Source organism: Coregonus clupeaformis, unplaced genomic scaffold (assembly GCF_020615455.1).
Source record: "Coregonus clupeaformis isolate EN_2021a unplaced genomic scaffold, ASM2061545v1 scaf0904, whole genome shotgun sequence".
Taxonomy (NCBI): domain Eukaryota; kingdom Metazoa; phylum Chordata; class Actinopteri; order Salmoniformes; family Salmonidae; genus Coregonus; species Coregonus clupeaformis.
In genome coordinates, this window is record NW_025534358.1 from 112,987 (window position 1) to 127,224 (window position 14,238).

At 42.7% G+C, this 14,238-nt stretch overlaps 1 protein-coding gene and 1 long non-coding RNA gene across 2 annotated transcripts; both read right to left on the reverse strand.

Annotated features, from left to right (window-relative positions):
• Positions 1–5,748: 5,748 nt before the first annotated feature.
• LOC123485946 (scavenger receptor cysteine-rich type 1 protein M130-like) lies at positions 5,749–8,082 on the reverse strand. Its single transcript, XM_045217068.1, has 3 exons — positions 8,064–8,082; positions 7,279–7,584; positions 5,749–5,951 (listed from the first exon to the last, which is right to left on the reverse strand). The coding sequence occupies exons 1-3, from the start codon at positions 8,080–8,082 to the stop codon at positions 5,749–5,751; spliced, it is 528 nt and encodes a 175-aa protein (XP_045073003.1).
• Positions 8,083–8,222: 140 nt separating this feature from the next.
• Positions 8,223–13,404, reverse strand: LOC123485944. Its single transcript, XR_006659184.1, has 3 exons — positions 13,327–13,404; positions 8,539–8,568; positions 8,223–8,307 (listed from the first exon to the last, which is right to left on the reverse strand). It is a non-coding gene; the product is annotated as an uncharacterized LOC123485944 (long non-coding RNA).
• Between the last annotated feature and the right edge of the window lie 834 nt (positions 13,405–14,238).

Sequence of the window (14,238 nt, forward strand, 5' to 3'; positions counted from 1 at the left end):
ATCTGAAGAGAGCCCCGAAACATTGTGTGCAGACATTTTATGCAATAAATGAAGTAGGTTCAATCTAGTAGTTCTGATCTTCTGATTGGTCCTGATGAGTTGGGCGAGGTCCCCTGCAGGCTACTGTCACTGTTGCATTGGCTCTGAGTCGGGTTCTCTGTCTTCAAATGTTCAGCCTAAGAGAGGTGATTTTTTGGTGTGTGTGTGTGTGTGTGTGTGTTTAACAGTGATGATGTGTGTGTGTGTGTGTGTTTAACAGTGATGATGTGTGTGTGTGTGTGTTTGTGTGTGTGTGTGTCCTCAGAGCAAGAACTCGTGAGTTGGAAGAACTGAGAGGCCTATGGCGTGGGTGTTGTCCTTGGCCACCTGCTGACAAGGCTGACAAGATAGGACCCTTTTGTCCATTGTTATTGGATAGGAACAGAACTTATAACCAGCTCCTGACCTAAATAGATCTTAGCACAACATTTTACTCAACATATCATATTCCATATTCACTATAACAAATATATTTACTACGACATTAGCAAGAACCGCCACATCCTCAGCCGGCTAATCCAGTGTGTGAAGTTTTGCGGAGTGTTTGAGTTAGCTTTGCGAGGCAAAGATGAAACTGAGGGCTCCACCAACCCTGGTAAGCCAACACTTTTGAGATCAGTCAATAAATGCTTCTGGTATTGACTTATATGCTGCCCCTGTAATAATAATAATAATAATATAATAATATGCCATTTAGCAGACGCTTTTATCCAAAGCGACTTACAGTCATGTGTGCATACATTTTTACGCATGGGTGGTCCCGGGGATCGAACCCACTACCCTGGCGTTACAAGTGCCATGCTCTACCAATTGAGCTACAGAGGACCTGTCTTCATGTTGTTGCTGGACATATCTTTTTTTAAATGTGTGTAGGTCACCTAAATCATCAGAAAGATTGCCCCTCCTGAGAATTTTTTCAGGAGCCGCCACTGCTAACAACATAACAATAATCTACATAATAATCAATACCATAATATTTATAATGAATAACATCATTATCTCTATACTACTAACAACATAACAATAATCTACATCAGTCAATATCATAACATTTATAATCAATAACATCATGAGAGGTAAACAACAGCAACAAAACAATCCCCAACAACAAACTAAAATGACTTTATTCATATGTTTCAAAATACAAAGAATGAACAGATGATTATAATAATACATGGACTAATAATGGAAACCCTTCAAGATAAAGAATCTAAGAGAAACACTAAATAAGATAAAGACATAAAGACAAAAGCTAAAAGCAGCAATACATTCTGGAACACAAAACAGACGTAATTGAGCTACTCTCTAAAAATAATCAAAACCCCATGTTACCCAAAACCCCATGTTACCAAAACCCCATGTTACCAAAAACCCCATGTTACCAAAACCCCATGTTACCCAAAACCCCATGTTACCCAAAACCCCATGTTACCAAAACCCCATGTTACCCAAACCTCATGTTACCCAAAACCCCATGTTACCAAAACCCCATGTTACCCAAAACCCCACGGTACCCAAAACCCCACGCTACCCAAAACCCCATGTTACCAAAACCCCATGTTACCAAAACCCCATGTTACCCAAAACCTCATGTTACCCAAAACCCCATGTTACCAAAACCCCATGTTACCAAAACCCCATGTTACCAAAACCCCATGTTACCCAAACCTCATGTTACCCAAAACCCCATGTTACCCAAAACCCCACGGTACCCAAAACCCCACGGTACCCAAAACCCCATGGTACCATGGTGGTACAAAACAAACAAAAATTAATAATGGTGGTTACAATCATTCCTTTTAGATTTCTTCCAAGGTTATAAAAAAATAAGAATTAGTTTAACTTGTGTTATTAAAATTAGAACCACTTAAGGTTTGTCACCACATTTTAAACACCAGTCCACTGCTGACCATAGATGTAAAACACAAAATTGACCTAAGATCAACATTTAGGGTCAGCGTCATTCTACTCCTACTCAGTCCCCTGGGCTGCTCTCTCCTCTCCCGGTCCAGCTTCAGCTCTGGAGCTCAGAGAGACCATCTCCATGGCATTGGCATCAACATAAAGATCCATGCTGCTCACCCTGTTCACTCTCTTCTGCCTCCTGGTGGTCTAGGGAGACACAGCACCAAGAGTCAGACATTTCAAATCAAATCAAATGTATTTGTCCCAGATTTGCAGGTGTTATCGAAGGTGCAGCGAAATGATTGTATTTCTAGCTCCAACAGGGCAGTAATACCTAGCAACAAAATAAATAATCACATAATCCAGAAAAATACACAATAAATAAAGAAATCAGTGTCAGAGTCTGGAATATAAATATATATCATGTAAATATGTGTTCCTAATGTTTGGTATACTCAGTGTATATATACATATAATGGTGTGTAAAGACAGTATAGACAGTATGTGGATAGAAAAAGTGTGTAGAGCAGTAGTTATATAGGATGAGCCATGACTAGAATACAGGATATACAGTGCTTTCGGAAAGTACTAAGACCCCTTGACTTGTTCCACATTTTGTTACGTTACAGCCTTATTCTACAATGGATTAAATAGTTTTTTTTCTTCATCAATCTACACACAATACCCCATAATAACAAAGCAAAAACTGATTTTTAGACATTTAGCAAATGTATTAAAATAAGAAACAAAATATTACATTTACATAAGTATTCAGACCCTTTACTCATTACTTTGTTGAAGCACTTTTGGCAGCGATTACAGCCTTGACTCTTCTTCGGTATGAAGCTACAAGCTTGACACACCTGTATTTGGGGAGTTTCTCCCATTCTTCTTTGCAGATCCTCTCAAGCTCTGTCAGGTTGGATGTGGAGCATCACTGCATAGCCATTTTCAGGTCTCTCCAGAGATGTTAGATCCGGTTCAAGTCCAGGCTCTGGCTGGGCCACTCAAGGACATTCAGAGACGTTCATGAAGGATCTCTCTGTACTTTGCTCTGTTCATCTTTCCCAGTTTTGATGCACCTGTTGTACTGTCTCCTCCTTCTAGATGGTAGTGGGGTGAACAGGCTGTGGCTCGGGTGGCTGAGGTCCTTGATGATCGTCCTGGCTTTCCTGTGACACCGGGTGCTGTAGATGTCCTGGAGGGCAGGCAGTGTGCCCCTGGTGATGTGTTGGGCTGATCGCGCCACCCTCTGGAGAGCCCTGAGGATGCATTCTGTGCAGTTGCATACCAGGCGGTGATACAGCTCGACAAGATGCTCTCAGTGGTGCATCTGTAGAAGTTCATGAGGATCTTAGGGGCCAAACCAAATTTCTTCAGCCTCCTGAGGTTGAAGAGGTGCTGTTGCGCCTTCTTCACCACACTGTCTGTGTGAAGGGACCATTTCAGGTTGTCAGTGATGTGCACGCCAAGGAACTTGAAGCCTTTTTCACCCTCTCCGCTGTGGCCCCGTTGATGTGGATGGGGGCGTGCTCCCTCTGCTGTCTCCTGAAGTCCACGATCAAATCCTTCATTTTGTTGACGTTGAGCGAGAGGTTATTTTCCTGGCACCACTCCGCCAGGGCTCTCACCTCCTCCCTGTAGGCCGTCTCGTTGTTGTTGATAATCAGGCCTACCACTGTTGTGTCATCAGCAAACTTGATGATTGAGTTGGAGACGTGCGTGGCCACACAGTCACTGGTAAACAGGGAGTACAGGAAGGGGCTGAGCACGCACCCCTATGGGCCCCCCGTGTTGAGGATCAGGGTGGCAGAGGTGTTGCTGCCTACCTTCCCCACACGCGTCGGTGGCACTGTGTTATCCTCAATGTGGGAGAAGAAGGTGTTTATCTTGTCTGGGAGCGAGGCGTCGGTGTCCCATAGGTGGCTAGCTTTCCCTTTATAATCTGGGATTGTCTGGAGTCCCTGCCACATACGTCTCGTGTATGAGCCGTTGAATTGCTCATACTTTGTCCCTGTACTGTCGTTGTGCCTGTTTGATACACATCCATGTTCACAGTCACCTTGCCACTGGTGTCTCTCTCTCTCTGTCTCTCTCTCTGTCTCTCTCTCTCCCTCTCTGTCCGTGTCTCTCCCCCTCTCGTTCTCTCCCCCTCTCGTTCTCTCCCCCTCTCGTTCTCTCCCCCTCTCGTTCTCTCCCCCTCTCGTTCTCTCGTTCTCTCATAATCAGTACACTACTGAAGAACAAACCCAAGATAGTGCAACACAAGTCAAAGATACACATCTGGTTAATCCCACACCTTAAACACAGATATAGACCAATGTAGAATCTGAACCCTGCTCAAAGACACAAACATTTAAATGACTTGTAACGTCTGAGTAAATGTCTTTACCTTGTAGTACAGGTAGATGGTGGTGATGGCTGTCAGTAGGATCAGCAGCACTACAACGTGTCTGATGATAAAGGCTGGCAGAGGAGAGGCTGCAAACAGAAACACCATTGATGAGGGGACTGGTCATCATCACATAGATCTGTGGGAAATCTGTCAATGACAAAGTTAGAAGTCTGGTTCATGTTCAGTTACCTGTGACGGTGAGGGTGAGGAGCTCACTCTCAGAGGAGAAGTTATGAGAGAAAACATAATTGTCATAAACACAGCTGTAGTTCCCTTGGTGGGAGTCATCTGCAGCAGGGAAGAGGAAGGCAGCAGAGTGATTGACAGCTGGCTGGGTCTGGGTTCTGTTGGAGCCGGTGAACGTGAGGAGGAAGGAGCCGCCTGGGTACTGTGGCTGAGTGGAGCAGGTGATGGTGAAGCTGTAGCCCCTAAACACTTCGGGCCCCTGGTGGCCCCTGGAGACCCCTCCCATTGAGTCAGTCAGGAAGATATCAGGCTGGACAAGGAGATCTGTAACAAGAAGAGAACAAGAAAAACCTCTTCAACTAGTTTCCTATAGATATGACAATAACATCAGCATGTAACAGTGCTAGCCACCCTCCCTCACAGGGCAACATGAGTAGTGGGCCTACAGTCACTGAGACAACATATGTTGATATCAGGCTGAAGCAGGACATCTGGAACAAGAGGAGAGAAAAAGAAAACGTAGCTCCTCAACTACTTTCCTCATTTAGATATGACAATAACATGACATGTGACAGTGGCAGTGAGTAGAGACGTTCACTGAGATAACACTCAAATACAAAAGCATTCTGGGATATTTAAGTTGTATTTGATTCCTACTTGACTGAGTGATCTATTTTGAAATGCAGATTTACAAGCTAAATAGTCATCGTGAGAGGTGCAGAGGAAGTTGTATGAATGAAGGAAATCAGTTGAATATAATTATAATATCTTGATATTTCCTGAGCAGATCTCTGTGAGTCCAGGAAGGAGATTTAATACATGGCCAAAAGAATGTGGAACTCGGTAGTGAGTGTTGCAACCGAGGATAATTTTGACGCTTCCTCGCTTCAGCGGTCTGTTCTGTGAGCTTGTGTGGCCTACCACTTCACGGCTGAGCCGCTGTTGCTCCTAGACGTGCCACGTTGAAAGTCACTGAGCTCTTCGGCCATTCTACTACCAATGGTGGTCTATAGATTGTATGGCTGTGTGCTCGATTCTATACACCTGTCAGCAACAGGTATGGCTGAAATTGCCGAATCCACTAATGTCCACATACATTTGGCCATATAGTGTATCTTGTTATTACCTGAGCAGATCACTGTGAGTCCAGGAAGGATATCATAAATTCTCCAACACTCCCTCAGTGAAGGCTCAGACCCATAACAGTCAACATAGTCAGTCCCTCAGTGAACTTCAAACCCTCTAGTGGTGTTTCCAGGTAGTACTGAAACAGTGGAGCCACAACCCAGCTGTCTACACACTACTGCAGCTACAGCCTCCTTCTTCCTGTCATCAGCTCCCACAGTCCTCCACTCTCCCTGGTTGTACCGCTCCACTCCACCAGCACAGCGACTGCCTCCTCCCAACAGCCTCACATCATCAGGCTCTGAGAAAAGAAGAGAGAGAGACAGTAATCTTACTATTTTCTCACTAAAACACATCTACAGTGGGCTCCAAAATTACTGGCACCCCTGACTGCACAAACAATACTTTAAAAAATATAAACAATACTGTACTTTATTAATGTTTCAATGGAACCAACCAAACTCATAGAATTATTTAATACAAAATAAATGTTGCCAAAATCAAGGTTTCATAATTATTGGCACTCCTCATTTAGTACTTAGTGCAACCACCTCTGGCAAGGATAACAGCATGGAGTCTTTTCCTGTAATGTTTGACAAGGTTAAGGAACACATTTGGAGGGATTTTGGACCATTCCTCTATGCAGATCCTTTCAAGATCCTTCACATTCTTGGGTTTGCGCTTATCAACTGCCATCTTCAACTCAGCCCACAGATTTTCGATTGGATTGAGGTCTGACTGAGATGGCCATGGCAGAAGATATATTTTTTTTGTCACAGAACCATTTCTGTGTGGATCTTGAGGTATGTTTTGGGTCATTGTCTTGTTGGAATGTCCACCTACGGCCAAATCCCAGCCTTTGTCAGCCGAAATTGCCTGATACTTGGTGGAATTCATTATGCCATCCAGTGCCCCTGGACCTCTGGAATTAAAACAGCCCCAAATCATCACTGACCCACCACCATATTTCACCGTGGGTATGAGGTGCCTCTCCTTGTATGCATCTCTGTTTCGACGTCAAACATGTCGATGCTGTATCTGACCAAAACGTTCAATTTTGGTCTCATCTGACCAGAGCACCTTCTTCCAGTCATAATTTAAATTACATTTGGCAAACTCCAAGCGCTTGCATCTGTGTCTTGGGGTCAGAAAGGGCTTTCTTCTGGCAAACCTTAAAAAGAGCCTGTGGGATATTGTATGCGTGTTACCTAATTTTTATACCCTAGTGAAACCGGAAGTGATGTAATGGCTCAATATAGTTCCTTAAGACTTAGATAAACTTAAATAAGTGGAATTTAATTCCTGGTTTAATTTTAGTAGATGTTATTTACAATAATCTTTAAGGATGCCATTAATTGTGAAAACCTTGATTTGGAGGACATTGATTTTTAATTTAATCAATAAATGATTTTGGTGGGTTCCATTGGAACATTAATATAGTACAGTATTTCTCACATGTTGGTATTTTCAGATTCTCTCTATAATTAAATTGGTTATATTTTTGTAAGTATTGTTTGTGCATTGCCAAACAGGGGTGCCAGTAATTTTGGAGCCCACTGTATATTGCCTCTCATATTCTTCACTCCAGGCGAGAAACAATGTTGATTGAGTGACAAACTGTTTCTTACCTGAGCAGGTGAGTCCAACAGCATTACCAGGTAGGCAGGTGTTGTTTTTTCTGTCTGAGGTGTCACAGTCCAGGAGAAGGGACTCATTGCCTTTACACTGGAACTCTTTATCCCAGGTCTGACCCTCACCTTCTCCATAGAGCCCCCCCTGTAGAGCTGCAGGAGCCCCACAGCCAAGCTCCCCACAGACTACCTCTGCATCCTGCTGGTCAAAGTCAGCTTCACACACTGAGGCCCAGGACTGACTGGACTTCACCTCCAGTCTCCCAGAGCAGAGACCAGCTCCATCCACAAGCTGCACAGACTCTGGAGAAAAAGAGTTGGTTGAACATTCAATCAGTTTTGTTCATGACACTGTCAAGGACTAAACACAAATATGTTGGATAAAATATTGTAGGTTGCTATGTTTGATACTGTAAGAGGTAGAAATGGGTTCTTAGTCACTCAGGACAGGGTTGGGAATAATGCAGGCAGGAGACAGGAATAAGTTCACTTCACTTTATAGAAAATAAACAGCTAGACATCCATCAGGCAGCTTCACTTCAGTAACATCTGAACTACAATGATCTGCCCATGCACATCTCCCATAAATGAATATGACAAACACAAATATGTTTAAATACATCTAACATCTCTCCCTCTTTAAATGAAAAACACATAAAACATGATATATGCTAATCTTGTATAATGTACAAATTAAATCTCTCAATATTACCAGTGTCTTACCTGAACAGATCACATGATGATAATATCTACCATTACAGTCAGTAGGTCCTACTCCACACTCTCTAATAGTAGACTCATCTCCACTGCATGTATTCCGTATTTTGACTCCTCCTCTTCCCTCTATAACCAGAGGTCCTCTAGATACAGCTACAGCATTCCCACAGCCCAGCTCTCTACACACAACCTTAGTCTCTCTCATGCTCCACCATATAGAACATAGACCTATCCACTCTCCTCTGGAGAAGACTTCCACATTCCCAGAACAGGAACTGGTCCCATTCACCAGTCTGACTGAGAGTTCAGCTGTAAACAGCAGAGAGGAAAACACAGTGGTGAGGACAGATTATGACAGGGCTTCTGTTATTCTAACAGCAGTAATGCTTTGTGGTTGACAAGTATTAGTAGTGCCATAAAACAGTACTTGTTATTGGGTTTTAGAATGGTGTGTATCGACACATGAATTTCTCCATGTGGGATAATAAAGTAGACTAATATTGAACTGCTATAATCACTGTAGATTTATACTCTACCTACCTGGTGGACTGATGCTTTGAGCCTGGATATCTGAGGAGAGAGAGAGAGAGAGAGAGAGAGAGAGAGAGAGAGAGAGAGAGAGAGAGAGAGATAGAGAGAGAGATAGAGACAGAGGTTAAATGAACATCAACATGACCTTTCATGATGTGATGGGGAAGATAGGCTTATCGATGGTAAGATGCAACAACACACGTGTGTACACACACTATAGATACAAAAGTATGTGGACACCCCTTCAAATTAGTGGATTCTATTCCAGCCAAACCCCTTCCTGACAGGTGTTTAAAATCGAGCACACAGCCATGCAATCTCCATAGACAAACATTGGCAGTAGAATGGCCCATACAGAAGAGCTCATTGACTTTCAACGTGGCACCGTCACAGGATGCCACCTTTCCAACAAGTAATTTAGTAAAATGTCTGCCCTGCTGGAGCTGCCTCGGTCAACTGTAAGTTCTGTTATTGTGAAGGGAAACGTCTAGGAGCAACAACGGCTCAGCGTGAAGTGGTAGGCCACACAAGCTCACAGAACGGGACCGCCGAGTGCTGAAGAGGGTAGCGTGTAAAAACCGTCTGTCCTCGGTTGCAACACTCACTACGAGTTCCAAACTGCCTCTGGAAGCAACGTCAGCACAAGAACTGTTAGTCGGGAGCTTCATGAAATGGGTTTCCATTGTTGAGGAACCGAACAAAAGCCTAAGATCACCATGAGCAATGCCAAGCATCGGCTGGAGTGGTATAAAGCCCACCGCCATTGGACTCTGGAGCATTGAAAACGCGTTCTCTGGAGTGATGAATCACGCTTCACCATCTGGCAGTCCAACTGAAAAAATCCACGCAGCAATGTATATTTACCATTACCTCACTAATGCTCTTGTGGCTGAATGGAAGCAGGTCCCCGCAGCAATGTTCCAACATCTAGTGGAAAGCCTTCTCTGAACAGTGGAGGCTGTCATAGCAGCAAAGGGGGACCAACTTCATACTAATGGTCATGACTTTGGAATGAGATGTTTGACGAGCAGGTGTCCACATACTTTTGGTCATTTAGTGTACATTCCCTTTCCATGGAAATGTGTAACTCTCTTTGCAGATGAGTTTATATCTAATTTAATACCTTTGCTTTGTCTGTTTTTGAAATCATTCATTTCAGAGGTCAGAGGTCAAGCTGAGCCGGACCAAAAGTGGAAGAGTGGAAAAGGTTACTGGTTGTGATGACATCACTGGTTAGAAGTCAGTGATGAAAAGATATTCAGTTGACTGCATGTTAGTCTGTTGATGTTAATTTAACCTCTCTCTCTCTCCCTCTCTCTCCCTCCCTCTCTCCCTCCCTCTCTCCCTCCCTCCTGTTGATCTTGACTCAGGTAACAGACCTCTAACTTCTACCCCCCCTACTCCTGCTCTAACATACAGTATCTCACAAAACTGAATACACCCCTCGCATTTTTGTAATCAATAACATCATTATCTATATACTACCAACAACATCATAACAATACTCTACATCATAATCAATATCATAACATTGATAATCAATAACATCATTATCTCTATACTACAAACAACATTATAACAATAATCTGACAGTTTGAACCAAGGAAGCCTTGTGGTAGACCAATGTGGTTGATTAACAGAGCATCTGAGTGTGTCCCAATAATATCTCCTTTCTCCTGAAGTGTGCACTTGTTCACTACTTCCCATAATCTAAAAGCATTGGATTGGTGGAGGCATGGACTAGTGGGAGTTTCCACCATATTTATAATGTTGATGTAACCCTATCACCACAGGCTCAGATAAATCCATAGAGTAAAAGTATGGTGAAAAGGTCCACTCAGTACATAATAAACCTGGTATGACTAAACTCGCTAAAGAAAAACCAAAGAGACCAGGGTTCTTACCTACAGATAGAATGTGTATATAAAAAGAATGAATAATGAATGATCCACTTGCAAACAATTGGCAATACACACAATACAATAATATTTTAAGATAACCTAAACCCGGGTGCTAAACTGAAAATGTTCGTTGGCGCCGTTGGAGCTATAAAAAACAAACAGTCTAACCCCACAGTTATCACGGTAGAAAGCCCTTGAAACCAACAGTTGACTATTTATAATCCAATAGGCAGAAAGTGCCCTGCATGCATCCGAAAAACGATGTTCAGTGTCCCCGAAGCCCTTAAATGACCTCAGACTAAACTGTCCTCTCCAGCTCCCGATCCGACGAACCCAAGCAGCTCCCGAAGCCACTGCCAGTGGCACTGGAACCTTCGTCAATACAGCCAAGCAGCAAGCGAATTGAGACGACTCATTTCTAAAATATTCAACTATACATCTTATTTTGTTAAGGTAAGTAAAGTAGAGTGCAGTTAAAAACCAATTCGGGGGAAAAAAACGTACACAAAATGTTTTCCAACTTCACAAGCGCACCTCTCCCCTCTGTTCACCTTCCCAAGTTCTCTCACGTCACCCCGCTCCTCCGCACACTCCACTGGCTTCCAGTTGAAGCTCGCATCTGCTACAAGACCATGGTGCTTGCCTACGGAGCTGTGAGGGGAACGGCACCTCCGTACCTTCAGGCTCTGATCAGTCCCCTACACCCAAACGAGGGCATTGGGTTCATCCACATCTGGCCTGCTGGCTCCCTACCTCTGCGGAAGCACAGTTCCCGCTCAGCCCAGTCAAAACTGTTCGTTGCTCTGGCACCCCAATGGTGGAACAAGCTCCCTCACGACGCCAGCACAGCGGGAGTCACTCACCACCTTCCAGAGACACTTGAAACCCCACCTCTTTAAGGAATACCTGGGATAGGATAAAGTAATCCTTCTATCCCCCCTTACCCCACCCCCCAAAAAATAAAATAAAACATATTGTAAAGTGGTTGTTCCACTGGCTATAAGGTGAATGCACCAATTTGTAAATCGATAAGAGCGTCTGCTAAATGACGTAAATGTAAATGTAAATGATGTCACCATAGTCTAGGACCGATAGGAACGTTGACTGAATAATCTGCTTTCTACTGTTTAGCGAGAGGCAGGACCTGTTTCTATAGAAGAAGCCCATTTCTATTCTCAGCTTCTTAACTAACTCATCAATATGCTTTTTAAAAGACAGCTTTTCATCTATCCAGATTCCCAGATATTTATAAGCAGGGACACAATCAATATGGACACCATTCAAAGTACATTAAATCAGTTATTTTGATGTGCACTAGAGAACAACATATACTGAGTTTTCCCTGCATTCAATGCTCATTTCAGGTCAATAAAGTTTTTCTGTAATTCCATGAAGGCAGACTGTAGTTCAGATAGAGCCTGGTCAACCGTGGGGGAAATAGCATACACAACAACTATCAACTGTATACAAGTGGAGGTTACAGTTTTTTATAGACAAGTCAATATTGTTAATGTAAACAGCATAGGTGCAACTTTGGTTTTAGAAGTGGGGGAGACATAACTTTATTTATATTCATTTTTGTTTTTATCCAGTTGGATCAACACTCCAAACAGCCTACCCGACTGCTCAGAACCCTCCGCATGGTCCTAAAGCACACTGTCGCCTGATTTAACACCATCAGTAGATACACATTGAGTTCAATACATCTTAGCTGAGAATTAATTAAGGATTCTAATATTTTAGCTAGGCAAAAAAGTTTAGAAATAGAGCGATCATTATTTAGGTCACAAGGGGTCACCACCTTTGTGAAGGGGGAGTACATGGGCCGCCTTCCAAACCTTGGAGATAGTACCAGATATAACTGTCAGGTTACGGGTTGATGATTCAGCAATCAGGGGGGCAGAGAGCTGCAGTAGAAATGGATCAAGCATATCAGCCCCAGTGGATTTTTTTTTTTACATCAATCTTAAGCAAGACATCTAGCACATCACAGATAGTAAATAGTTGAAATGAAACAAAGATTGACTAGAAGTTGACGGGTCAACCGTTGAGTCAGCTAGAGGCTGGCAGAGGGGAGAGCAGTCGATTGGCTGACCAGGGTCAACTAAACCACCGTTTCTCTCAAATAAAAAGCCTGCCGAGGTAACATGATGATTAAAAGCATCACTTATTCCATTCTTCTCAGTTATGATGCCAGAGTCAGGCAGAACTCCCTCCTAGCTCGAAAAACCTACCCTATTGTTTCAGTTTGTTAGGGACAAGAAACGTATTCTACCTAAGCTACATCAATACAATGTAATGAAGAATGTTATTATTGTTTTCAAGTGAGTACACAACTCTAGTCTAGGCTGTAAACTGCAGTGAATAGCCCAGGTCATTTGAATAACCGTTCAAAAGCCAGGCGTTTTGAATACATATTAATTTCAAATTAACTGCATCTAGCCTGTCTGATTTGGATCAGTTATTGGTTTTTACTCTGCAGTTTAGCCTAGAAGGTCCAGGAACATTAGCAGGACAGTAATATTCTCTATTTTGTCATGATGTATCATCTAACAGAAACATTCTAACGCATATTAATTATAATAATGTGTGAGCGCGGAGGAAGTTGGATCCATTCTTTCCGTGTTTAGCGTCAGTGTTTTCAACAGCGTTAGAAAATGAGGTGGGGACTCCTGGGGTCCTCTCTTCTCTCTCCTCGCCTCCTTCTCTAAACCCATTGGAGGAGGTCATTCTAACCTAAAATGCTACAAGGAAGCAGCTAGCAGCCAAGCAAAATGGTATTGAGTGGCAACCAATCTGCCCAATTAGCTGTTATGTTTCCATACACCCTCTTCTGTTGATCCTCCCACTTCTTTAGCAACACCCACTTTCAGACACACTCCATGTATGCAGTTACCCTCTGGGAGAATCTCAATTGTATACTCCTCCCGTTCTCTGTCTTCACCTCCTCTAAACCCATTGGAGGAGAAGGTCAGCGGGGCGGGACCTCTGGCTTTCTCATCCAATGGGTTTTGAGAAGGAGGCGAGGAGTGTGCAATTGAGATTCTCCCCATGACTGTGAAAGGGTGCCATAAAGTAGTGTGCACTGTATAGAGCTCGCCAGCTTGTAGCCTAAATGAATGGGGAAAGACTAGGGTTTTGGGATAAACGCTGAAAATAAGGTCTGAGGTGAACACAGACTTAGTAGATCTTATACGTTTTGTTCTATGAGATAATATCAGTCAGGTAACATGACCTTTATGAATTATGAAGCCTTTATGTTTTGTTCTGTGAGATAATATCAGTCAGGTAACATGACCTTTATGAATTATGAAGCCTTTATGTTTTGTTCTATGAGATAATATCCGTCAGGTAACATGACCTTTATGAATTATTAAGCCTTTATGTTTTGTTCTATGAGATAATATCAGTCAGGTAACATGACCTTTATGAATTATGAAGCCTTTATGTTTTGTTCTATGAGATAATATCAGTAAGGTAACATGACCTTTATGAATTATGAAGCCTTTATGTTTTGTTCTGTGAGATAATATCAGTCAGGTAACATGACCTTTATGAATTATAAAGCCTTTATGTTTTGTTCTATGAGATAATATCAGTCAGTTAACATGACCTTTATGAATTATGAAGCCTTTATGGGCTTTTTCTGATTACATAAATGCTTCAAATTTCACAAAAAGTGACGTTAGCTGATGAAGATTATTTATATAATAAATCGTAGGCTATAAGATCTCCTAAGCCTGTGTTTACCACAGACCTTATTGTCGGAATTTATCCAAAAACCCGACAAAACTCCATTAATTTCCCG